General features: G+C 41.8%; 2 protein-coding genes across 12 annotated transcripts in view; both read left to right on the top strand.

Annotated features, from left to right (window-relative positions):
• Nucleotides 1-20,662, top strand: part of LOC135500876 (kinesin heavy chain-like) — a 49,851-nt gene extending 29,189 nt beyond the window's left edge. For 2 of the 8 annotated variants that reach the window (XM_064792557.1, XM_064792554.1), the window contains 6 exons: nt 213-266; nt 1,789-1,868; nt 2,322-2,412; nt 3,107-3,168; nt 5,734-5,775; nt 13,506-20,662. In XM_064792557.1, coding sequence (XP_064648627.1) covers nt 213-266; nt 1,789-1,868; nt 2,322-2,412; nt 3,107-3,168; nt 5,734-5,775; nt 13,506-13,516 — 340 coding nt within the window. In that variant the 3' untranslated portion in view covers nt 13,517-20,662. Of the gene's footprint in view, nt 1-212; nt 267-1,788; nt 1,869-2,321; nt 2,413-3,106; nt 3,169-5,733; nt 5,776-11,165; nt 11,216-13,505 lie in introns of all 8 variants that reach the window. The other 6 variants (XM_064792561.1, XM_064792560.1, XM_064792556.1 and 3 more) reach the window with 5 other exon arrangements.
• Nucleotides 20,663-22,250: 1,588 nt separating this feature from the next.
• The window catches only part of LOC135500881 (14-3-3 protein beta/alpha-B-like), a 29,239-nt gene continuing 23,578 nt past the window's right edge, over nt 22,251-27,911 (top strand). For all 4 annotated transcript variants that reach the window (XM_064792571.1, XM_064792570.1, XM_064792568.1 and 1 more), the window contains exon 1: nt 22,251-22,358. The gene's annotated coding sequence lies outside the window, so the exon portion shown is untranslated. The remainder of the gene's footprint in view (nt 22,359-27,911) is intronic.

The raw sequence follows: 27,911 nt of genomic DNA, 5'->3' as shown, positions 1-27,911 counted from the left end.
ACATATCTTTCTACTTGTTGGCGAATGAGCACTCTTGAGAAAAATTGAGGGTTTCGGTCGATACATTTGTTTCAAAAGTGTTCAAACCTAAAAGTAGTTCCACCATACAATACCTCTCATGAAATGTACCCTCAGATCCTTGCAATTGTAAACAAATTGGACGTGAGAAATTCTACAAATTTTTCAGTTTTTTGTTTTCATGTTTACTTTAGTATGAATGGAACTGCCAATAGTACAAAAAATGGATATTTACAAATCTACTCGGTGTAAGTTAATCTCTAGCAAGATTCAAATGCTTTTTCTGCACAGGGTGGGAACTTTGATGAATAGCAGCCCTTCCTATGACTTTTCAAGTGGCCTTGAATTCTCAAATGTTGGCGCCTTTTGTTTCGGACAACTACGAAATTTCTGCTTTGGAACCTCCCTTCTCTATCAAGGCCAACCTCTCTATTATCTAAAAGACACTAGTTAAGGTCCCAAAGTGGCCATTTCCATTCAATTTGACCTCTCTTATCAGGACACCTCGCAGTTACGGACAGCACTTGTCTGTCGCGAGGGTGTCTTTAATAGATAGAGAGGTGCTACTGTATTGACAAGCCATCTCACATTTAGGTGAAGAACAATCCCGTTCATCTCGGAGAAAGCAGTGACAGGTTTCCGTGTGCTCGAGACGTGCCACTTGACTTGAACTTCCTGCCCTGGTGCACGGCCTAACATAGTACATTTGTATTTCTAGAATTTAACAGTAAGCTAGTTCAGATTTTAAAAAAAACAAAACGTACATTGGGTTTAGGCAGTGTGGCTAAAAAAATGTGGTTGTAAATAGTAAGGTCAGGTGGTACAATTATGTAGCTCTGGTACAATTATATCCTCTATGTACATTAATGTGTACTGTTTTCTACACTGTAGGAATTGAAATTGTACTCGGACGATAACAGAAACTTATTTCTTCAAATTTACTTGGTGTGACAAGTTTTTGTGTATAAGTGTACCATTTTACCTTATCTGTCGGGCTTTAGTGTGAGATGGTTGGTCACTCTGCTTTGTTAATGACGCTTATGGTGAAAGATTGGTGCCTCCTTATATTGGCTGCAAGTGGATGGAAACCCCTTGTAAAAAGATAAAAGCCATTTGAAGCCAAAGGGCCCCGCAAACTAGCAATTTTTGTCGCAGCAATATTAACTGTCAGAGGTTGCAGCAACAAAGCTCACTCGTTCACTATTAGGCAGACTAGAATATCAGAGTTAGACACACTGTCCTTCTTATCCTGAACATGATGGTCTTATACTAACTTTAATTGTAGGGTAGAAACCCTTGAAGAATTCCAATATCATTTTGTTCCACTTTTACTTAAACTAAGACTTTGTGTGGCCGTGCATATTACAGTGCTCAGGTAGCCAGTAACACATGTGAATTCCTATCCCAGCCCCCCCAGAAATGGCTATACATGCTTGGTCAAGTTTCCATCACCAAATCTACTTCCCAGAGTTTGAGGTGTGATCTTCTCTTGCAGATGTAACGTGGAAGGAGTCTCATATCCTAGTGGTCAACACCGCTGGCTACCACGCAATAGGGCTCGGGTTCGATCCCGGGGAGACAGTGTGTTGTTGTCTCTCCCCTCGTGTGTGTAGCTGCGGAGAGGGCTACCTCGACTTGCTGTTGTACTTAGACAGTCACTCCAGTCATCCCTTGGACCACGATGCTGAAGTTTTGTGATGCTGCCCCGTGAGAACAACCACTCCAAGTTTTATTCACCTTTGGTGTAATATCGTTCTCATCTCTTTGCAGATATCAACACGAGGTTGACCGAATCAAGGAGGCTGTCCGCCAAAAGAATCTCGCCCGGCGTGGCCATGCCGCACAAATTGGTAAGGCCTTAAAAATCTTTAGGGTGCTGTATGAAGCCAATCGAACCTGCCTTAACATGAAGATCAATCATTTTAAACAGAATTGTTAAAGTGAAGTCCAGGATTTAAGCCAAGTTTCTGCCACAATTGAAACTGGAACCAAGGATTGTATATCTGGATGAACTCGCGTGGCTTTCGAGGAAATAAAATTCCTGGGTCTGCATAGTTTTTTTAATGTGACCTAAGAACGAGATACCTTGTTTCTGGTGTCTATGCCAAAGGAAGCTAAACACACCACCAAGTTAGAAGCATGAGTAGCTTGTGTTGACCCTACCTCTGGCTGAAGACAGATTCACTGGGCCAATAAACCCAATTGGTACGTAACTGTAGTGGCATGTAAAAATGCTCATTCTGCCTCATAGCGAAGAAGAAGAAAAACGAACCAATGTTCACTTTACGATGTTTCTCTTACAGCCAAGCCTATCCGCGCCGGTCACCATCCGGCAGCCCATACTGCGCCGGTGGCAATCCGGGGAGGCAGTGGAACCGCGCAGAACGGGACACAGTAAGTTAATATCTATATCATCATGATACATATCGACTCTGACTTGAACTATTCAATGGATTGCCGTCAGAGCGCAGAGCTTTACTGCGGGTATATTTGCCTGTGTAGTCGTAGTACCATTTGCATTTTATAGTTGTGCTCTCATTGCGTTGCAAGCAGGGGGTATTTGATTGTTGCTTTAGTAATGCTGATGTAGTTATTGGGTAGCCTTCGTAATCGTCATAATTTGATTCTTTAACCATCTTTCTGGATTTGTTTGTCATTTCCTTGTTCAAGATGTCAAGCTTTAGATGTTGTTTGGTGATTTTGGCTAAAATGTTGGTTGAATTATTGCATGGAGCTTTATATGTGAAAAATGTCAGCATCGCTTGAAAATTTGCTGCATGCTACATCATTTATCTAGTAAGGTAAGGTGGTACAATTATAGCTTCTGTGTGCATTGATATGTACTGTGTGTTCTTTTCAACACTACGCGGCTGTAATTGTACAACTTTACCTTATTGTTTGTTTGCTTTTCCCTCATGATGAGCTGCAGCACCACGGCTCAGGCTCAGGCTGTGTGGTGCCCTCACATGGCCAAGAGGCTCCACAAACTCCCCCATTCGTACATCTTAGTCGTCCTCGTATTTCTTTCCATTTGCATGCCGTGTTTTTATTTTGCTTATTTTCCACTTGCCTTGTTTCATTTTCATAGAAACAACTTTAGTCAGCGCTCTGACGGCCCACCAGTCAGAAGACTTCCCACGACCCCTACAGGTAAACAAATATTGCATATTTTATTTTAGAGTTATCATCTTTTGGGGGCGTTTGCGTATGAAGGGTGATTTCAGCCTCTTGATTGGTTTTTCTAAGGTGAATGACACGTCGTCGTGATCAGAAGCAAAATGCAACCAGTTTCTTTGGTGGAACCAAATATTTTTTTGCTAAACAGGCCTGTCACTTGCATTTTGGTCATGGGGGGTTATAACACCTCTTGTCCTCCGCCATTCTTAAAATGTTTACAAAAAGTTTCTTGTGAACTTTGAGGGCCATTTGCCTCTACCCCAGTTACGGCCCTGCTGAAACAGCATTGATCCATTAGATATACTGGTTCAGGGCCACCATACCTAATGCAATGACATGGATGTTACCCTGGATGCAGCATAACCAGTGGATATGATCCACTAGATATACTGGTTCAGGGCCACCATACCTAATGCAATGACATGCATGTTAACCTGGATGCAGTATAACCAGTGGATACATGCTGTAAGAATACTTAAATGCTTAGTTTAAATTTGTGTACTTGTGCACTTGCCGATGCACACTGGTAAAATGACAACATGACTTCAGCCATATTGATGCAGCCACTGGCTTCAGACATATTCTTGAGGCTGAATCTTGCTGGTTTCCGTACTGTATATACATCATTTTGAGCCTTAAAGGGACAACATGGGTATGAGATATGTTGGTTTTTCATACAAAAATGGCTTCCAGCAGGGCCGCGACTTCTCCAAGTAGGATAATTCAAAAGTTATTGAACTGCAACAGACAGTGCACTAGAACAGTGTGTGACCATAGGCCTGTCTGATATTTATATGCTTTATATGCCGTGTCCAAAACAGTCTCGCAACGCTGACGAAAATCTCATCAGAGATCGGCATCAGTGTGATATTACAAGTGGCGGCGCATGGTGGCAAGGAGGTGTATTATCCTCCTGGCCAAGTCAATCCCATGTCCAAGTTGTCCCTTTAACAAATCACTGTTCTGTCACCGACCAATTCCGTCTATATTACAGACAAGCTTCTGATCGCTATATTTATTTACCTGCGTGTGTATATAGGTTTATTGCTCCATGTCATGCACGTCAATTCATCCAATCATAGCTTTAATATGTATTAATCAGAGTAATAAATATAAAGATTGTAATCTAATGTTATTGGAACCTCCGTACTGAGGTCACCGAATCAGATTGGACCTGTCATTGGGCTATCCCGGAAGATTGGCAATCCTGTCTGGATGTACAGTAGAACCTCTCTATTAAGGACACCCTCGGGTTTGACAAATGCTGTCCTTAATAGAGGGGTGTCCTGTTTAGAGAGGTCAAATTGAATGGCAACAACAAATTTGGGACCATAACTAGTGTCCTTGACAGGGCTGGTGTCCTTTATAGAGAGGTGTCCTCTAAGAGAGGTTCTACTGTACTGTTAACTGCCAAGCTTATGCACTGCGTTCAGAAGTCACCAGTAATTGTTATGAATAGCATACCCCTTTAATGTGTCTCAGATCTGAGGTTCCTTACTTATACATTCATGTACACGCACCAAGTGGATCTCTGATGCCTAATAGACTGCCATGAATGAAGAGCATGCTAGACTACCGGGTATTGATTGTAGGGATGGGCCTTGGCACGGCGCCAACTGTCTCGGCCAGCTGGTGCTGCCATCTGCGGGGGTGTCTGGGTTTAAACTCTGCTGGGGAATTCAGATCGGTTGGATTTTGCTTGATGGGCTGGGACATAGCTGAAGGGGGGGGGGGGGGGGGGAACCAAATTACCCCATAGAAGTCACCTGTAATCAGGCCCTTAAATTTCAAAAAATGTTATTTGGCCCCCCACCTTGCAGCCTCTTGCCCCCCTGTTCAAGACCAAGAAGCTTACTAGGGGCCTAGTGTGTGTGTGTGTGTGGGGGGGGATGCAGGAATGCAGGAATGCTTTGAGGTGTGGTATCCGAAGGGCAATGGTTTTTTCCTGATGCCAGTATAAACCAAAAAAGACGATTTTGGTACAGACACCCATATTGTAGCAGAATTTGTGGAATTCAAGAGGGGCAAGAAAATTGCGTCAGAATTTGTGGAACTGCCTATCGGGATTTGGGATGGGGCTATTCTTACCACGGGACTTCATGACAGGTACCCCTCTCCCCCCCTTATCAGTTAATCTGATGTATATCAATGTGTAAATATTTGCCTGGTCGATTAATCGGCATTACCGGGAAAATACATCAGGATACATATTCATGATTGCTTATACCATGAATCTGTAATAATTACCATGAGTTATGCGATTATTAGCACAGATCTGCGGTCTGGCCGCCTGCAGACATGCTTCAGGCCACGGAATAATAGCTAACTGCTGAAAACCTCTGATTTGTTTAATTCTGCAGTTTTAGATTAAAAAGTTGGTCAAATTGCACAACAGTGATGATACTGAGAATTTTTTTCCTCGAAAATACAGAAAACTTGCAAAACGTTTGTTAGTTGTCTAACGCTCTCTAGTATCTGACATTTATACGTGATATTCACCTGTTTGAAATTGCTAACTTTTTATCAATTTTTTTCAAGAATCTCCAAGAAGGATAGCCCTGTATCCCTCACAGAGCCCAGGTAAAACCTAAACTACGGGCCGGGTTTGGGAGAAATTCATGTTCATTGATATCCATGCTTGGAACCTCCATTCTGTGCATGTTATCAGCTCCCTAACCAGTTCTCACATAAGAAAACTTTTAAAAAACAAAATCTTTGAGGAAAAATCTGAAGAATATAATCACAATTTCTTCAAATTATGTTTGACTCTGATTCCGCTGATACATTGTACATGTGTCAGCAGTCAACTAAGAGAAAGGGAAGCTGAATGCAGTCTGTCTCCGCCTCAAATCACCGCTGATATGAATCCCCTTCCCCAACCCACACCATCATTCCCCCAGTTTTCTCAGTCCTGTGCCTATCAGATGCTTGGGTAATGGTTCTATGTCACTCACGTTTCTTGGTGCATGATTTCAAGAATTCAGTTGCTGACATGGCTGAAAATAGGACCCAATGTGTTGGGTCTGTTGACATATTATTGATACATGATATTTACATTACACTCCCCCCCCCCCCGCACACCTCCTTTCCAATATTGCTCTGTGCCTGTCAGTCACTTGGATAATGGTTCTATGCCACACACGTTTCTTGTGACATGATTTCAAAAATTCAGTTGTTTTATCGGTAAAGGCAGAAAAAAGGTTCACAACTGGTCAACTTTGCTTATTTTCTTGTGTTTGTTGACAGTTGGTCATATTCATTATTGACACATGCTATCACATGATGATGATATGACACCCCCCCCCCCCCTTGTACACCTCCTTCCCAGTTTGCTCGGTACCTAGCAGACGTTTGGATGGTTATGTGTCAATGTTTCTTAGAGTGCATGATTTCTCGATTTCAGTCGTTTAACATGTTTAATGTTTGTAAAAGAGGCTGAACACAGTACTCAACTACCATACTTTCTTATATACTTGCAACATGATCAAGCAATTAAAAGTGAAAGAGAAATTTCCAATAGATCTGTTTCGTTTCTGTGACTTTGTACAGTGACGAAATGAGTTGTCCAGCAGGTGTGGAGGGGCTGCCTCCTCGAGGCGTCGTCACAAATGCTTGGATCAAACTTTCAGCTGGACCCGTTCCTAAGACCTGTCTGGCATGGTTGGACCTTCCAAGAGCCAGGGGTCCCACCAGTTTAGCCCTTAGGGCCACAGGGACATACAAACAGGTGCACCTAAGCAAGGTCAGGTCCACGTCACCCGAACCCAACTACAGTTAACCTCCATATTTAGTACGCTGTCAGTAATGACAAGTACTGTTCTTGATAAAAAGTGTCCTGATAAGAGAGGTGTCCCCTAAGAGAGGTTCCACTGTATTGCACTCAGCTTATTGTCATCTCGTTGACAGTTTGTCGTATTATTGACAAATCATATTATCATTCTGAACCCAGTACACCTCCCGGGCGGCTTGACTTAGTATGTTTTTCTCGGCGTCGCGTTACATCATTCCTTGTGCATGACGATGGTAGCTTGAGGCTTATTACATTCAACTGGCTGCTGGAGATGCTCGCTGTCGCTGTCGAGAAAATGAGGATGTCCTGGTTACCTCAGAATCTTTTCACAGTGAATTTCGTTTAGGTTCTTCTCATTGGGCCTGGCTCCTGCTGTCATAGGTAGGGGTGGCTCGTGGATGTTATCAGGACCTGGGTGGAGTTTGATAAACAGAAGTGTAGCCATGGTATAGTGACATGAACTTCATCTTGGGTATAGTCTTGGTGTACCAAGGACAACATTCGCCGTCAGCGCTACTGTGAAATTACAGTGAATGCTCTTCAAGATGTGTGATACTGCCGCATACTAAATCATTGTTGTCCTTGGAGACGGTATCTGACCAGCAAAAGCAAATACATCGTTCCCGCTTAATGTCATTATTGACTGGTTTGATAGGAAGAGATTGTGTTGTGTGGTGGTTTAATCAATGACGGCAAACTGATCAATAAATATACAGGCTGAGAACAACCCAGGCTTTTACGTTGTTGGTTGCGGGATTGGAAATTGAAGCATCTATCTTGTATCTATGATGGAAAACGTGGATAATACTTCCCCTCCCCCCAAAAAACCCTCAAGATAGGGCCAGATATTTTGTGTCCTACTATGCAGCCTTCCCTGTGCTTTATCTCAAGTCCCGTTGCACAGCGGCGCGTCTTTTCTAGAACTTGCTGTATTCCTCACAGCTTTCCTTGACATCGTCGTCTACCAGTCAGAAGTGTTGGTCGTTCTCCCCCTTTAAAGGGACAACTTGGGTATTTCATCTGTTGGTTTTTCTCCTCTTTGATAAGAGTGACCTCCACACGTTTTCCTCCTGCATTCAGCCATTCACGAGCTGTTCCTCAGTCCCAGAGTAAAGCAGCTTGTCTTTTCTATGTCTTTCGGTTTTCCTCAAGGTGTCTGCTAGCCAGAAGTGTTTTGAATGTCCCCCCCCCTTTAATGAATTAATCCCACCAACTTCTTCTTCCGTGATATCTACTTGTTGTCGGGAAAGGGCTGGAGGCATCATCATCCCAAAAGTGTGATATTTCGTCTCTGCAGAAAGGCAAATCAGAATCGCTTGATATTTGAATTTTGCTGTTTTATCAACTGCCAATATGTGGAGGCATCTCTCCAAGTATACCTTCTCTAATTCCCTCTTAAAATACATCTCATCACATTCCAAACACAAGTTTTTTTCTGGAACATGAACGTATCAACGATCCATTATCCTCGAAATAAACTCTTTTGTCAGATATATAGGAGAATCTAGTGTACTATTCAGATTTTTTAAGTCGATCGTTCAACGATTGATTGTCTCTAAAAATAAATATGCTTGTGTTGTTTCACAAAAGGACGCATACTAATGAGTGAGTAGAAAAGGAGGCAATCGGCATGGGTTATCGATCCTAGACCAAGTTTGTGCGGAAATATCGCCGCGGTAACTGATGTATTATTGATCTGGGTGGAAGAGGCGGCAAATGAGTGTAAAGCATAAGTGTAAACATGCTACAGGTATGTGCATGCCATTTAGGGGCATTTAGCTGCCTTTTTGGTTTGAGGAAAGGGGCAAAATGACACTTCGACCAAAATCATAGTCAAAAGCATATTTTGTGTGACTCTTTGTGGGGGTGGGGGCTGCATTGGTCCCCCCCCCCCCCCCCCCCCGCTCTAGCTATGGTAGATTCTGCTGTGTGATCATCATTACTCGGTACCAAATGGTGGCCGGGCCAGTGCGTATTCCCTTTTGGTTGGCCTTGGAATGCTGGCATTGGTGGATGCATTTGCCGGTGTGTGAAAATTTGGCTGATGTTTAAGTTCAATTGCAATTAAACAAACTAAGAACCCTCAGGTGCCTTGGCTGTAAGTCTCCAATTTCTTAAATAATGTGTCGATACATCTCTCGCTCAGTGTACAACTTTTGTGTGCCTTCAGACCAGACAGCCTCTCGTTCCAATCAGCCAAGCCTACTCGCTACCATTTGCACCTAAGGATTACTGGCATGATATTGGTATGCGCAAGAAATGGGAGGCTGTTTAATTGCCACTCTATGATTGCTACCTTGGAGTGTGAATACAAGTACTAGTGTATCACAAGATGCAAGAATATAAGAGAGGCTGTTTAATTGCTACTTCTTGTTGACCTTACTTGCTATTAACCCTTTAAATACCAATTTTGTCGAAAAGTCTTAATTTGATATCTTGGGTCAGGTAATTATGAAGTGGGAACGGATTCTGAGCACCCCTATTTTCTGTTATGGATGGTAATAAAAAAGGTCTTTCAACCGAATTGTTGACTTGGGCCTTGGCCATTAAACCATGCGCTGGAAAAAGGCTTATGGACTATGGAGACCGAAGGGACGACTTCTATCCGACTTTGGGGGACTCGTATTCTACTCCAGTTCCAATAGAAGTTGGCTAAAGACTCCTTGGCATACAATCAATCCTTCCTTTGCACTTTATGCTTGACCTCGTCCATGACCTCGAGTCACATGCAGGACATAAAATCAGTTGCCCCACAAACCCAATTGATTAATCAAGAACAAAGAAATATATTGAAGATTTATCGCACGACCTATCGAAATTGTACCATGGCCTAAAAATTAAATCTAAATGTACCTTTATCAGTTAAAAATCGGCATGGTTTTCTTTTGCGGTGAATGATTTGGCTTGATTGAACTATGACAGCAGGTTCTAAAGAGGCAGCATCTCATGGCCCCCTCTGTGATGCATCTGCTCTTCCTCCCCCCTCTCCACAAATTGTTGCTTGTCAGATGGAAGGAATCTTCTCTATAAAAACCCTGTCGCTATGAGAAAACCTGTACAGTAGAACCTCCCTTAGCCGACACCTCTCTATTAAGGACAACCTCTCTATTAATGACACTACCTTTTGTCCCTAATTGATTGTTTCCATTCAATTTGACCTCTGTAATCAGGACACCTCTCTATTGAGTACATCACTTGTCAGTTTCGAGGGTGTACTTAACAGAGAGGTTCTACAGTACATATCAATGTAACATTGTTGAATTGCCTTATCTGAGACTCGATACGTATGAATATGCGTCGCCCTTAGCGAGGAAGAAAACAATTATCTCGCGTGTCGCTGGATGATGGAGGAAGGTTGCCTGGTAACTCGATGTATTTGTCAACCTTTGTTTCCTGAAATGACAGATGCCTGGATAGTGGGTGCATGGAGTGCAACTGTCTATATTGTCCAATAACGAAGTGGAAATCCCCCTCCAACGTGAGAACGTTGATTCGTGTGACATCGCCGAAATATGGTGGCAGTTTCTCATGAATGTAGCCAGGGATGAAACCGCATCTTCTTGCAAACAGGGTCCACAACATGATTCCTCCTTACCCATGTTTCCTTAAAGGATTTTCGTAGGTGCAATAACATGCCCTTTCTGCGTCACAGTCGGTTTCAAAGTAACTGATACGCCAGTTTCTGAATTGAACCCTGTTGCGGGTCATATTGGCCACGTGTTCATCAGGCCGAATGTAGCTAACTTATCTGCCCCGGACTTTTAAACTGGAAATGAGACGGTTCAATTCAAGAATCACTGCAGCTGACTCGCGCTAAAAAATTCCCAAACGTGCTCCTTTGGCTTGACGATTATGAGAGATGGAGAATCTTCTTGGACTGTTGCTGCGATCGTTGACGTGTAGCATCTGTGCATCACGTCGCATTCCATTCACGTGTCAATGCTTGGCAAGGGTCAACATGACGTGGAACGAAAGTGTCAGCAATTTCTGAGTGAGTTAGATAAAACCTGATGCGGGCTTATCTAAAATGAGGATCGTGTAATGGTGTCGCACTTGTTGTTGGACGGTCATACCGTTCCGGTGGAAGGATGATTCAATACATGATCAATTCTTGGTGAGAAAAGTATAAATTTTGGGTTATGAATTTTTTTTGTGATAGTCGATTTTTGATTTGTTCCAGATGGATGTGAATCTGCTGACTCGATGGACTCGATCGGGTGGATGTTGTAGGTTGGTTCTTGAGATATAGATGGCGCTATTATAGTCCGCGCTTGCTAAAATTAGGCTTTTCAGTGCTCAGCTGCACGTGTCCAATCTTATCGAGAAGAGTTGTGACTCTGTCCGATCCTCTGCTTACACAAGTCCCGATTTAAGCCTGAACTTGAGGCTATCACACTTTAAGTCCAAGCACCTATTGCACACATGCTAAGGTAGACAGCGCACCAGATTTGCACGCAACCAGATCTGTTGAAGGAAAGGGTGGATTTTCCCCGGCCCCTTGAGACTAAAAACTATTTCGCTCCGGGTATGGATATACACCATGAAGATGCAAAATACACCCATCACTTTAAATACACTTGCATAGCACATCAGATCCACCAAAATTATTTTTGAATCCACCTTATTCAATCAGTTGTTAGGTGTGACATACTTCTTGGACCGCCCCTCATGACAATTGATCTTTTATGCCTGATACTGGCATCTGGCCAGTGGTCATAACATACATGATATCATTAGTATAGCTGATTTAGTACCCTGGATTACGGCAATATGTCCAATACATGGAGTGGAATCGGCGTGCCTTACCAGTGTTCATCTGACAGAGATATCATACGTGTCGAGTCAGAGTATGTTGTTGCCGAGTCTGGTTGACCAATTCCCAGCAGACACATTTTCCTAAGTCATATGTCTCGTTACAACCAAACAGGCGGAAAGTGGTAGCCTTGCGCTGATGAGCAATGATCTATAGCTGATGCCAGCTTCCATTGGCAGATCATATCATCTCTGTCTGATCTTGAGTACTCAAGCGGATGAGGTCTCATGGTTTCTGACAGAAATCTGTCAAATGCCTTCAGTCGATCTAGATGTGTTGGATCTTGGACTGGTTAGCCGTGGTTCCTCTGTGTGCGTTTCTAACCTTGACAACGCCCAACGCAGCTTTGTTTAGTTACAGCCAGGAAAACAAACATGTACCACGATGCTGATGTTTGAACTGATCTTTAGCCAAAGTCAATTGATGTTGATGCTGATGTTTGAACTGATCCTTAGCCAAAGTCAATTGATGTTGATGCTGATGTTTGAACTGATCCTTAGCCAAAGTCAATTGATGTTGATGCTGATGTTGGAACTGATCTTTAGCCAAAGTCAATTGATGTTGATGCTGATGTTTGAACTGATCCTTAGCTAAAGTCAATTGATGTTGATGCTGATGTTTGAACTGATCTTTAGCCAAAGTCAATTGATGTTGATGCTGATGTTTGAACTGATCTTTAGCCAAAGTCAATTGATGTTGATGCTGATGTTTGAACTGATCTTTAGCCAAAGTCAATTGATGTTGATGCTGATGTTTGAACTGATCTTTAGCCAAAGTCAATTGATGTTGATGCTGATGTTGGAACTGATCTTTAGCCAAAGTCAATTGATGTTGATGCTGATATTTGAACTGATCTTTAGCCAAAGTCAATTGATGTTGATGCTGATGTTTGAACTGATCTTTAGCCAAAGTCAATTGATGTACGTAACGTGGTATCGTGTTGTCCCAGGGGCGGTAGAGTCGTGCCGGTATTGATCACAGCCATCTGGATGTATGTAATAATATGGACAGTCTCTATAGTATTACAGGATTATCTTATTAGTTGCTAAGTACGGTGGTAATAGCTTGATTGGCGATTGATTCGTTATTAACAGGGTCTTGGGTTTGATTGACATGAGCTGTGTTTCCACTCTACTGGATGAACAGGCCATAGTTTTAATCATGGGCCCATGTGTTAGATTTAATGATGATTATCACAAACTTGGTTTTCCATCGAATCTCCCATCATAGATTCCATGAGAGTTGAGCTCGAATTTGAAATGATGCACTCGATATAAATTTCGACAATACTAAATGCCAAGTTTTGGCAAATTAGTATCGATCGATCGACCATGGGAAAGATTAGCACCTCACCAATAAAAAAAAACCATTCAAGACGAAACGATGTTTCTCATAAATTGTATTAGATTTAGTGCTTTGCGTCACTAGACTTCTGTTATCATTACTGTTATTACCGTTACCGATATCACCATTACTGCAGTTACTGTTTTACCATTATCATTATCACCATTACTGTAGTTACTGTTATTACCATTACCATTATCATTGTTAGCTTAAACACCGTTACTTGCTATTACTGTTATTACCATTACCATTATCATTGTTAGCTTAAACACCGCTACTTGCTATTACTGTTAATACCATTATTACCGTTACCGTAGCATTATTCCTCTTTTCTGATGTTTCCATCTTCTTGTATCTTTGCAGGTAAATCATAGATGACGCCACCGTGATTTTCACAGACGTCGATGGTAAATCATGACATTATATCGCGATCATCTTGTCATCAATTATGGAGTGTTCATCATGGAGAACGTCGCATTTTCAATATCGGTCGGTTGAAAACGTCCACCTTTGGTCCCATTGGCCAAAGCTGCCCCACGTGGAGGAATTTTTCGGCAATTGAGACCATGAGAAGTAGCTCATCTATGGAAAGTCTTGATTTTGTTGTCGCATTTTTCATCTTGAGAGGTCAGGAAGTTGTTCGACCCACATTGGCTGAGCTACCCATAGCCAACGCTTTAGACTGATTCCACTGCAGTGGCAAACCGCTCTTGTGGAATCAGGCCTCAACCGATTTGTCCACAGATTAAGGTCAAAAGAACTTCGCGTCATGGCCATATTCATCTTTTAATAGGATAACGTGATATATGTAGCTTTCAGTTGTAAATTGCGGGTTGCAAGTTTGACCATTTTCAGTTTGTGCATTTCAAAATTTGGCAAAGAAAGGTGTTGTACAAATTCGTTATAGGGTTAGAATCACAGGACTAATTGGCTTATTGTATAATCAGTATAGAGCTGTGTATATTCAAATTGTGGCTTCTAGCAGTTCTACTGTGTTACTAAAAATAGGTCTCAGATACCCCGTACTGTGAATCCGCTTATTTTCGCGGCCCCATATATTTGCGAAAGCATCCTTTTCGGATTTTGCACCAAGTCATTTCTGTGAATTTGTCCATTTTCCAATGATAAAACCATCAAGTTAAACATTTTGTAACCCCTCTCGCGAACATATCAGGCTCGCGAAAATAATGGGTTCACAGTATCATGCATATATTGTTAGAGTGCTAAACCTAGTTGTTTAGAATAGGCTTTGTGCCAGGCCTGCTAGGAAGTTTTTAGTGAGGTGGTCATGCCTCTTGGGTCCTTGGAGTCCATGTCAGGAATGGGGAGACACAACCAACACTCTCAACCCTCGATAAATTTGTCCTGTTTCCAGAAAAGAGAGCTGGGGAAGCATCCAAATGTATCATAAGTCCTTTGAAGCTAGTCACAGCCTTCTGTTGTCATAATAGGAGTTGTCTTTCTCACCAGGGGGCGTGACTTTAGGGACGAAATTAGCATTGTCTTGATATTCATGATGCTTAATTATGCAAAGGTAGCGATATAACTGTTGTCTCAATTTCGTATGACATGTTCTAAAGTGTTAAAAATACGCTGCAAATATGACGCTTGGTGTCTTATACAATGAAATAGTGTTACTTCCATGGAATGACTGGTCGCGTTGATGTCATTGGTTGCGTTATGTCATGACCTGTAACAAACATGCGTCGATGCTTTCTTCTTGATATTTTCTTGAAATTTCTTCCTCGTAACCGTGACGACGACGCTGATGACGCTTGTCTCCTCGAACGCCAAGTCTCGAGCAACATCAACATACTTCAGATCATTTCCACGAAAGTGGCGGCAGATTTTGCCCGAGGAGCGTATTCTAATTGCCAATCAGCACGTCAGCATCAAAAGTTCATCTAAAATTTCTGTGCAAAAATTAGCGGTATAGTTAATTGCCTGACAAAGCGTGTGTCTTCTTCGTCATTACAACTTGGAATTGAATTTCCGGCTGAATTTCCCCAAGGTGTATCCATTAAAGCGTGTTGCAAACGTCCAATTTCAATCGCTGCAACCTGCGATTACGATCGTGTGCAACTAAAATTGCTTGTGTACGTTGGTCTTCGCCGGCAGGTGCTGGCATTTGCAGCAACTTGCAATCTGTATCGAACCCAGCGGTTAACGGTTTTCCCAGCAGACAAAAGATATTTTTGTTGCACATAGTTGTGATTATAATTGCGTGTCGCAGTGATTAAAGTCCTCTTGTTTGCACTGCGCTTTATTTAACTTGTGTAGCTTGGTGTTTGGTGTTGCTTTAACTGCCTAGTTGGATGAAAAACTTGAGTGACTGTAAAACCATAGGAGTCAAGATGGGCTAGCCTAACCCCCAAGCACAATCATTCCAACATCAGCAGCCTATAGACAATGCTTTATTGAGAGTCCGGAATATGTCATTTAGAGTAGGACTAAGGAGCCATCTTTTCCTTCTCAACAAACGTCACTCAGTACGGTGCGTTAGATTAAGCATAGGGGGCGTTGATGGTTGGCATATCAGAAACTGTGTCGTTCTCAGCTATTTTAGTCTCCAAACATACAATCTCATGAAATTGATTGTGCATGTACAATAAGATCAAATGTCAACAGGTTAAAATTGAGTTGAATGTCACTGGTTATCGAACGGCTAAATTATTCGAATGATGTTTTAAAATAGATGAAACTGTTGCCGTCGGCCAGTTAATGCATAATGAAGCGTGTTCAGGTTTTCAATGGATAGGTTTTCCCCTATGCAGTGATGTAGGTGTTTGAACTTTCGAGAAACCTTGCTCTGAGAGTAAGGTCGGTGATGCTGCACCAATGTGTCTGTGTTACTTCAAGTTGACTGTGCATTTTTCACCCTTAAAGGTCAACTCCATTTTTTTCAAAAATTGTGAAATTGAACTTGAATTGAAAGCGTCCAATTGTGTAAATCCATACTGATGTAACCTTCTCCAGTGCCATTGTATAGAGGTTCTTCACAGGACGTTTTGACGGCCATCTGCCAATGCAATTCCTTTACGTCGTGACCACATGTGACGGCCAATATGGCAGTGCAAAACAATTGGCAACGTCCTCATGTGACGTCAGTGAAGAACCTCTATAGACGGATATACAAATATTATGAATGCCAAATTTCAGCAAATTTGCCTGCATAATTACTGAAATATGGTAATGTTCATTTCTGTTTACCTTGGCAGAGGAAAGCCACAGGAAAATAAAATGAAAATAAACGATGAAGGCCTGACATTTGGGTTTCTGTAGGAAATTACAATAACGTCAAACTTACACCAAAAAAAAGTTTGATGATGACAGATGACACCAATGGTATGATCACAATGAGCTGATTGACACCCCGCCCTTTCCAATTAATGGTCATGACCGAAGCTTTTGCCAGTTCTCAAGTTTAGGATTCGTGTGTGCTGCATTTAGTAATAGACGTCATCAAAGGTACATGATGTAATATAAGACTTGATCTAAGACAGACATGTGGTCAGCCTTTCGAACCTGAGTGACAAAATAGGACAAATCGCTACCAAATCCCTCGGGGGTCAAAGGTGACAAAGGAACACGTTACCATGACAACTGTTGGCTGATGACGTCTGCTTTTGTCTTTGATATGATTAACTTGTGAAGTTCTCGTCATCTCGACAGCGTACTTGTCCCTCTGATCTAATTGGCTCGTTCCTTTGGATTAAATGCTTGTGCGTTCGGTCCCTTGATGTGAAAAGTTTGAAACTAGGCTTAATTGTTAAGGAACCTACGTGAGGTAATGATGAGGCAATCACAATTGCCTTTTGATGGTATAGGAACCAATGTGAGGCAGTGATAGGTAATGATAAGGCAACATAAAGGCAATTACAATTGCCTCCCAATGGTAAGGCAGGCTATGTTAGAGAGTCAATGATGAAAAATAGGAGCCCCGCAGGAAATCGGTCTAAGTGTAATGAGTTTCCAGTGTTCCTAGTGACCCCCTGGGGGAGTTTGGTACCACGTTAATGGGTTATTTTGAGAATACTCTAGAATTCCTCTCCGTCATGCTGGGTCGTGTGTTGATCTATACTTTGACCGCCTTTGATCAAACAGGTCCCGCCAGTTGAATGTTTATAATTCATGTTTCTCATAGTTGGGGCCATTTTTTGTGCCAGACTTCACCGTTTATCCTTTATTTTGATTATTGTACGTTTTATTATTTGCAAGTTTAAAAACGATGTCACTCCATAATTTGTATATTGACGATTAGAGCTCCCTCTTGCAAGCCTTACCCTTGAAGGGTCACAGTGCTAGAAATGGTTTATCGGGATGTCGTGATTATGTGGCTGTTGCAGACTTTGCCTGCTGGATCGATGAACGAACACACACTGTAATCTGGTTAATATTTGCGGGCGTCTGGGATCATTGTCAGGACGTTAAACGTTCATGACCAACAGTTTCAACCATTCTATTAACCCGCCACAGAGCTTTTCCAATAGATGGTGCTGTGAAAGAGTACATTGCTCCACCAACGCTCCAATTTCATAGATTCATTCATCGATGTATTATTTGAATCGCTTCTGGTGGTTGTATATAGGTTCTTAGAGCAGGACATTATCAGTGCATTGTTTCACACCTAGGTGGCACCAGCAGTGGTTTGACGCTTTGTAGTTATGTAACCTATTGTGGCGAACGTTAATTTATTTCTCTCAGGAGTCGGAGATGCATTTTTAGGCTAGACTCCCAACCCGCTCAATTCGCATCAAACTGGACGGAGACTTTTCATACAGAGTTAGAATTTTCGGGACATGTTAGTCTGGCATTTTTTCGTTTGCGAATAAGTCAGCCTGTTGCGAATAGAGTGGTTTGGGGGCGCTGGTGATAACGCTCCAATCTTGTTTTGGCGATGGTTTATTTACAAATGCCTCGGTGTAGTGTGTATAGTCGCGTAGTAAGGCAGTTAGCCGCCGAAATGGATTATGTGGTATATGTATAAATAGTCACATGATACTAATTATAATGATGTTGACGACTTGTGCCAACTATTAATGGCCTCGTCGATGCTTGTGGTCGTGTCAATACATTCGTGTGTTAGCTTGACTGTCACTTTCGCAATGTCGATAATTCATAATCAGCGCAGTGCCAAAAATTTTTATCTAGCCCTATTGCATTCCCCAAAAAGGAAAACAGCATACTTATCTTAATTCCCAACATTGTCACCCATGAAGTTATACCCCCCCACCCCCCCCCCTTGCACGAATCGATAAATTTTTTTGGCACCTGTGCAGATTATGAATAGTAGATGAACCTTTCATAGCGAGCGTCTATTAAGCCTTGGTGACAGTCACTTCACAATACAAGAATTGCTTGTAACATTTTTGGATGTAAATTACCATTCATGAGGATATCTGCTTGTATTATACCTTGGGAACTCGGATTCAACTTGACTTTTTGCATGGGCAGGTTGTGCAAGTACAGTGGTGGGCCCCCAAAAATCTTCAAATTGGATAATTAGCACCGACTTCAGAACGCGGGAACAAAATAGATTTTTGGGGGAACTACTGTAATGTATCAATTAAGTTGCCTTCAGGGATGAAATCTGGAAGGAGAAAGGCTCCGTGGTGCCAGCAGACCTGTTGTCTGTTGGCTTGGGCCGGCCGTTAACATATCAGGGGATGTTCGCAGGATTCTTTAAGCTCGGCCAGGTCGTGGCATTTTCCTCGACATGTAAATTCACTGAATCTCTCTTGTGGTGCAAGTGTACTGTCATGACTGCTCTCGTTGGAGCGCATCTTGGATAAGGTGACTCTAAAATCATTTGGTAAATGAGCTTTTCTGCATCGTTCCCATTAGTGTCAATATCAGAGCTGAAAGTGTTAATATGGCTTGGAGAGGACGACTTGAAATTGTGTGTATAGATGTTTTTGCTTTTATCATCACGATCATTGACAAATATGAATGTTCAAGTTGGAAAAAAAATAGAAAAATTTAAGCTAGGAAATCTTTTGTACTTTTGTCACTTCGGTCTTTAGGGAAAATTCTTTCCTGGCTTCACCTTATCATAACTGGACAGACATGTACATTTACGTGTACATTGTACATCCTTGTTTCGTAGGACACAACGTAGACGGAACTATAACATAGATATTTCATGTCGATTCCACTTTATTTGTGCCCAATATTATTATATTCACATACATTTCACATACATGTTAGGAGATGAAAACTGATTGTCTGTAAGCACTACTGGTATCAAAAATAGAACAAGTGAGCAGCTAAAAAGCTTGCCTATCCATAATATTGCTTGCTCGTCCCTTATCAGTACTAAATGTCTTTTGTTTTGGGTCTTATATGTTCACATGGAGGACTGCTCCTATCCTCGTAACATGGGTGTAGGCCGCAGTTACATAGAATAGAATAGAGTATTTATTGCAATTCCTAATCACAGACAGGGATAGATCCAGGAGCCAGAAAAAGAGGGGGTGTGCACTGCACTTCTCATTAAATTTTTTGATGTGATCCAAAATTCCAAAATATAATGGTGATATTCAAAGGAGGGGGCGTGCATCTGGTGCACCCCTCCCCTCTGGATACGGCCGGCTCTTCTTGAAGGCATCTCCCAATGTGTAGCAGGTAGACATTGACTTTCTATACTGCAGCGTAATTGGCATTTCCTCATTATAACTTTAGTTGGGGTATTACTGAGTTGTCAAGGACTAAGGTTACATCAGTCTACACCCAAGGGAAGCCTCAAATGCGAGTTTACAGTACACCTGTGAAGAAGCAGTGCTACACTCTATAAAGTCATGACTGCTCCTGACTGGTTTTACAGTAGTGTTACACTCACAAATTTCTTGACTGCTCCTGACTTACTTTACAGTAAAAGATTACTTGTTGTTAGCTTATGCCGCGGATGTGTAAAAAAGTAATATGACCACAGAATTGTATAACTAGTGAGGTAAAATTGTTTGGGAGTTTGTTATTTGGTAAGAAATTGTGATTGGTCATTCACATGAAAGGATGCAGTCGATGATACATTTATTTGCCTAATTGTAGCGGGATGTTGTTATCTAAATATGTAGCATCAGGTCCAATCATTTGGTAACTTTGCAAAAATATTTCAGTTTCAGTACCGGTACTCTTTAGTACTCCAATACCACTATCATCAGTTGATACCAGTGTATGTAGTATGTAGTATGCAGCACTTTATTTGGGTTGGTTTCTCACGCTGATTTCAAGAATGTAAGACAAGTTCCTCATTTGATTCAATTACTGACTTCTAGTCACAGGTTAACAGTTCGGAAGGGGATCGTTTTCCATACTTCAATTTGATGGATGGTAAATTGTCCCCTTCCTGACTGGTTTAGGCGATATTGTAGGATACAATGCATGGATTATTGTAGTATCTTGACTTGTACAACTGTATTCACTAGAAAAATCATAACTTTAATAACATTGGGCACTGAATTCGAGTCCTAATTGTCATCAGTAATTGTCATTATGAAATAAAGTTATGCTGCTTCATTAAATATGTGTTTATATGTGTTTATTTTGATGAAAACATTTGGGACTGTCTGATGGCCCAGTTGTAAAACTGATATTTGAAATCAATCTCAGTGCCTATCCACTCGAAAGATCTTTCAGTCTGTGCACATCTTTGTTTGAGTCGGCGACTCTCTGTGAGTGTAGGTTTCCTCCTGGGTCGCTGGTTTCCTCCTACAATACATTAAAAATTGTCCAATATTGTTGATAGAGCAATAGAATAGGAAAGAATGCTGGGCAAAGGATACCACCCTGACCACGAAGCTCTGAGGCTCTGTGGTGGAACTCAGGACAGCCAACTTTGTTACCAAAAACAGACTGACATCTCAAAGATTCCATTCACAGCAGAAGAAGAGAAGATAATAGAGCTAATGGTTGCATGACAATCATGCAACATGTTCTGTTACAGTTTGGAGACATTGTTGCCATTTATCGTTGGGTCATCCCCAAAAGGTGAGTGGTTGCCAATCTATAGCCGGGTCAGTCAGTGACTGTTCCTTGGTATTGCCCTAATCCCCTGGTCTACCCCCAATCCCAAGGATTAAATGTGAAGGTCTGGCGCTGTTGAAGGCATCCATTCAATACCAAGGTTTCCAGATTCTCACAATGCCTATTGTCCAGTGCTTTTTTGAGCTCTCCGTATCTTATTGTCGGCTGGATTTTCATACAACCGAGGATAAGGAAACCCCTGAATCTCCGGATGCTGTTACCAGGGCCAAAGGGCTGAGGCCATCACAATCCTGAAAGATACAATGGTAATACCAGGTCAACTTCAGGGTCATTCTGTTGTTGGTCATTTCAACAGGCAACTTCTGTCTCTGTGCAGATTTTATAAACTTTTGGCCTGATCTTTTGGAGCAAAGAGCTTCCAGACATCCCGGGCAGACAACGTGCGTCAAGATGGGCGGTGGCAAGACTTTTGGGAAGTGCAGTATGGGAGTTATAAGGACTTGCCCCCCCCCGCCTGTGAGGTGACTATTGAAGAATGGCTGACCAGGGAGGTTTTAAATGATGTAACGAACAACCCGGGCAATCAACGCGCCAATGCAATGAAGGCCGCCACCGCACGATTTCCCGCCCTGTGGTCGGTAACCATGGGGACTCATTTTGCTCATCATTGCGGGTACCATCATTGGGCATATATGTGTCTGACATAGTCAGTCCGATGACTAACAATATTGGAAACCTTTTTCAAAGACTCTCAACCCCGTAGCTTATTTCGAGTTCTTGATGCGCTCCAATAAGTAAAGTGAAAGTTGCAGACGACACGTGCTTCCTTGACCGCTGCCGCCGCTTGTAAAAAAGTTGCGAAACAAAACTGGCTAGAAACTTGATGAAAAATCCTGTAGAATTAATCCTATTATATTAACTGCTTCAAAACTTTGTAAGAATACTTATTTCCTGGCCAACTGGTAGGAAAAGTGAGACAGACACGGACGAAAACCTGCAAAATGTGTCAAAAATGTGATTGCCAAGCCCATTTTTCTCTCGAAACATGCAAGTAGTCGAAGATTCCATTCTTTAGAATCTCTCTGCGTGACCCGCGAGACTGACATGCGCAGTAGGTGACTTCTGTTTTCACGACAGCCTGCCACCATTTTGTTCGGCTTTCCCGTACCTGCGATATTGTCCACGAAAAGAGCTTCAGAACTTATCAACTGGTCGTTCAAACACACAAGAAAGGTAAAAAACGTAAACATAAGAACATGACAAACATTTTCAGCGTTGTAAAGTATCTGCACAACCCATAATTTAGCTTCTGTAAGGGTCTAAATGAAGCCCCACCTCCTCGTTTCGATAGCCGGGAAATCGTCGGAAACTGGTATTTTTGCAAACAAACAAGCTGTTGCTTCCGTGTTATCACTCCTCTCCTTCTTTAAAATACCCGTAACCGATGAAACAATTTAAAGATTATTGATTGGTGCATAATGTGGCGTTGTTTTGGGTTGCATAGGGTGTTGGGTACTGCCGAAACCGGCGATGGGGATTTGCACAGTCGGTCTGTGAGTGTGATGCAGACCATGCAGACAGTGCTATGTTATGCACACGTCGATGCACAGGCCGGGATGCATAGCCTTGCCAGTCGGCTGGCTGCCCTACCTATCCTGGTGACTCATCATCATCTTTGTACATTGACCTATAGTGTGGCCCAAATAATGGCAGATTCCAGAGTGGCTAGTCTATGATATTTGTGAACTAATTCTTCAACTTAATGACAATGTACAACTTGATCTTCACACGTCACATGCCCGCGCCCGTTTGATATAGGCCTCCATTTACAAGGCTTTACTTCAAGCCAGCAAACGCACGTTTTGGTCTAAAAATAGGCCTGTACAAAAGACTATGTCAATGTGACGTAGAAAGCCAAAAAATACTTGGTGTGTAGGTGTCTGTTAGTGCCAGCAATGAAATATATCCGATGCCCAGCCGGTCGTTCATAATTAAAGCCAGTTGTCAGAAAAATATTCAGAAAGGGCGAGCCGGGAACCTTTGTTTCAGCCATGTCGACCGGTCATCCTAAACATTAACGGCGTTCAAGCAGTGGTGGACGAATTGAATCACCACGGCCGCCACTGGTGAGGCAGGTGACCTCCAAAGTGGTCTTCATGCCCTCTCAAATCATCTCTCGCATTCCCAGGCCAACAAGCCCAGTAATTAGTCCCCTGATATAAGGGGCAATAACATCTTAGACCAGTTGGCAAGTATTATTTGAGCCACATTATGCGGGGGGGGGGGGTGCAAGTAGACCTAAAAATCTTCAATGTCAGATTTGGAAATTCACACCCTTCTTTCTGTCATAACCACTCTAATTTAACCCTTCATGTTCAATCAACAGAATAATTAAATGCAGGGGCCACAGAACTATTTGCACTTGAACCAGCCTTGACACTATACAGTACACTACACAGTATCAAGATGTGAGAAGAAACAGTGAAGAAAGTTCTTGATATGCTGCCATACCAGTACTGGGACTACCTCCTAACCAATAGCTCAAAAGCTTTTGTGGTTATAGCAGGTCAGGCTTGATACATTGACTGATAGCTCGACCATATAGAAAATATGACCAGCTCGGAATTGGCGTCAGTGTATTAGCTTGTGTCCGAGTGTTTCAAGGCTTGTTCTCAAATATTTGACTCGATACCAGCTGGTGGGGGCCAATTCAAAGCTGCAACAAACCTAAATATTGTGTGCAACAAATAATATATCATGTGGTGCCTGGTGGTAGCTTTCATTTGCAGCTTTTTTGTTACGCCTCTTCTCAGTGCCCCCCACCGGACTGGTACGAAGTCAACTATTCATTTGATTGTTCTGTTGACTGTACACCCTGCATGACAGATAACCATCTCTCATTTTAAAGTGGGAAATCCTTGTTCATGTTTTTTGGGCTAATTCATTAACTTGTCACTTTAATCATTGCATACTTAATGGATTGGACTTGTCTGGACTTAGAATTGAGATAATTTTTTTTCTGACAAAAGCGTGCAACGTCCAGTGTTCGATTTTCCCAGTCCCCCACTCGCCGTTGGCAACCCTAACCTTAGGGTGGGTAGCTCTGTTTTTCTTACCAGCTTGCCCAGTTGGCAACTCTCCAAAAGCTCATGTTAATTCACTTCCTGGTCCTTGATGACAGCTGAATGGCAGAAGTGGTGCAAATTTATCAAAAGAAATGTGCCAAATGTCACATTTGGAAGCGGGCGAGTTAACGTTTACACGGATAACTTCAGGTCATGGACTTGGTTGGCCAGTTGACAACTGGAAATAAAACCTTTAATCGAACACTGACGTCGAAGGGATAAGCTGCTAATTCTGTGTCTGAGGCACTCCTGAATTTTGAGCCAGTTGTGATTAGTTTGTAGTGATTCATATTTGTTGTCTCACATGGCAGTACAGGTATCCTGCACCCAGGTCAATGTGGGGTGGAATGTCCTGGACATTGGGTGAAAGTTGCCACTTCTGTCTGTTTGTGCCATACAGTGGCATTATCAATGTAGACTGCAATTTTTCTGGAAATAAATATCATTGTTCTTTTGTTACATATTATGTTGTTAAGACTGAGATTTTTGTGAATGAAATTGGAAGCTGTGACGGATGATGATGATGATGTTTTTCTCCATGACCCATCGTCCAAACGTTGAGTGAATCTATTTGTCGATGAGCCTGGTCCAAGTGTGAGGGAAGGACAAGGAGGAGCTTTACCTTTGGTGAGTATCCTTTGAGAATTTACTTTGAATTTTGTTTTTTTTCTTGGTCTGGACAGCAAGCACTCAACTTGAATCTCTGAATTGACAAACTTCAGCCGACACTGTAAGGCCGAATTCGCAAAATGCTATGGCCTTGCCCTTGTAAGTGCACAGCCTTATTTCCAACTGGCTATGTATTGCCCGGGTGTAATTTTAGTATGTCTGTGCACGTTGAAAATAATTAACCCCCCCTTCATTCGGTGTATTGTCTCTTCACAGTTAGTGGCCTCAAAACTTGCTCTGTTCCGCCAAGTGTGGGCTTCTGTTTCAATGAGCCATTCAGGGATAGGTGGCTGCCTTCAGTAATAATGGCCTCCCATTTGTGAGTCTATTGTGTTCATGTACACTCAATTACATGCTATTGATTATTATTCGTGCAGATTATCTATATTTGTAATGGTGTACATGTACGATACCGTTTACCGTATTAACCATTTACCGTTTACCGTATTAGCCGAGTGCCCCAGTTGTTCCTTCTGTACCACTTCCTGAAACCATGAATCACCGAGAAAAAAACGGTCTGATTTAATATTAAATACTGATGTTGCTATCTCCATCCGAAAATGACATAGTTTGTGGGTTCACGAATTAATTTACGGGATTTAGGAGCAGACTTTAGCAATGTGAGGTGCAGAAAATGTGTTTCCGGGGGGTCAGTTAATATGCCTAATGACCTAAAAGCAAAAAACTTATATTGTGTTAATTTAGGGACATGTGCTGTGAAAACGGTATGAAAACCATGCAATCTAAAAACCTTTGCTGGTTTCCATTTCCACAGTTGGAGATGCTGGATTATGTCAATTGTGTTGCTTGCTAAGTTGCAGTTGAGTGCTTACTGGCTGACCTTGGTATTTGGTATCTTGTGTGTTTTGGAATTTCCGTTTTGCCTTAGTTTACAATTCTGAATTTGATGCTGTTCGGACTGCAGAGCCAGTTACTGTCTCTGTCAGTTGGTTGATCATCATTTTAAAAGACCTCGTTAGAAATATTGTCTTCTGATAGTGATATCTTTTTGAGGGGGGTACCTTAGTTGCATGGCAAGGTTCCTATGATCATCTCTTCTGCCCAAGTTGTGCAGCATGCCAGTGTGATATGTGCAACTATGCAGCTGCCAATGCAGCATTTTGAACCACCAGGTTCACCAGTTGAGCCAGTGTAAATACATGAAAAATGCAAAATTCAGTTCGTTTATGACACGTTTTTTTATCAGGGGATTGGGGATGGGTAGTTGTTGTCCAATGTTAGAAAATATTTCCTAACCCATATTATAACTTCTTTACTATTTTCTTAACAAAGCACCGATTTAAAATTAGGGTAAAAAATAAAATTGCATTTAAAAGACTGTTTTGAAATGTGTGCATCCCCGATTGTTATTCAGCTCAAATGTATTATTAGTTGTTTTGCGGATGCGTATGCAAGAGCAGCACCAGAAAAGTCGACCATGACAAGCAAATTAAAACAAGTTTATTTTATTTTTTCAGTGGCGCCTGATTGGAGCGAAGATAGTCTAAAATCTTGGGATATGACATTTTGTTCTTGATAAAAAATGAAACTTGTTAGATCCTAATGCCTAAAAGACGGGCACAAGGACCCCTGGGCTATTTTCTAAGCCACAATAATTGACATAAATTTTGAAATTTCTTGTTTGCTCGCTTGAATAAAATCCCAGTTTTTCCGACATTTGGTGGTGGTCTTATTCCAATTCATCCGTAAAACAACTAATTCTAGATTTAGGCTGTGTTTTGAAACTTAGTCGTAACATATTGCTTTGAAGTTTAGTATAATCTGCTGACCTAACCAGAGAGCCTGTAAACTTGGCTGAAACATTTCGATCTGTAACAAATGTCATTTTGTTGTGTAGAAAAAGCTGCAGCACACACTAGCAATTTGAGTTCCCACTGTGGTGCTTTTCTACCTGAGCGTTGGCTCTGAGTCCAAGCTGACCTTATAACAAGTTGCCCCGCCTTGGGTTGCCTCTTCACCAATAATCCTGTTGTGACTATTTAGTTTTCTCTTAAAATGCTATCATAACCATGCCTTTCCTATCTGAATTTAGGTTCCTGGGCTCATGCTTGCATCACAGATTGTGACGACTGGCTGTAAAACTATTTTTATTACGGGTTGTCAGTCATCCAATTGCTTTTAAGCGGTGTCGGTAAAAAATTAAAATCTTTTAACTGGACACGTTCCTGGAATAGCAATGCATGGGTGAAAACTTCAATATGGCAACGGAACAAAACCATTCAGTTTATGCTAACTTCTTTATTTATTCCTTGAATTTCCTATTCTTAGAGCACGCTAGAAGTTTCATTTTAAAACATAACAAGAAAAGCCACAAAATGTTATTTTATTGATAGTATTTATCATGGTAACTAGATTTGCAACCAATTTGATGGTAAATTTGTTTCCCTCTTCACCCCCGAAATTTACTTTTATTTTTATTCTGGTTGTGCAAAAGTCGTAGGGGGCAGATTTGTAAACTAAAAATGAAAAAATGGGGCCTAATAAAAATGTGTGCATTTGAACATTTCTTTGGATCATATTTTACTTTCCTTGACCTCGTTGGGGTGCATGTTTACTGGTGTCAACGTAGTTTTTTGGCGAGTTGATGGTTGTGATATTAGAAATAGCCCAGGGGGAACCCTGGTACACCTTGTGTCATTAATATTTCGACTAACTGGTGATCAGCAAGTGGACATTACTGTTATCAGAGCAAAGGTGGTGACGACGTCTCTCTCGACCCACGGAGTTGTTATTTCTTCCATCGACACTGGCTAGACGGCGCTGATTTTCACGCATGGATCAGCACGATATGGTGAGTGGTATTCACCCAGTTATTTCTGTGAAGTCCAGTCTTATTGTTTTTTCTTTCCGCTTTAAAAACATCCTGAGCATGTGCTGTGGGCAGTTCTGCAGTAGTAGGCCTACCTCCGTATCCTTCTGTATCGCTTCATTGGTTACCATCACAACATGAATGAAAATTGGTATATATCGA

The sequence above is a fragment of the Lineus longissimus genome, chromosome 16, assembly GCF_910592395.1.
Source record: "Lineus longissimus chromosome 16, tnLinLong1.2, whole genome shotgun sequence".
Taxonomy (NCBI): domain Eukaryota; kingdom Metazoa; phylum Nemertea; class Pilidiophora; order Heteronemertea; family Lineidae; genus Lineus; species Lineus longissimus.
The sequence above is the reverse complement of the archived record's forward strand: the minus strand, read 5'-3'. Positions and strand labels throughout refer to the sequence as shown.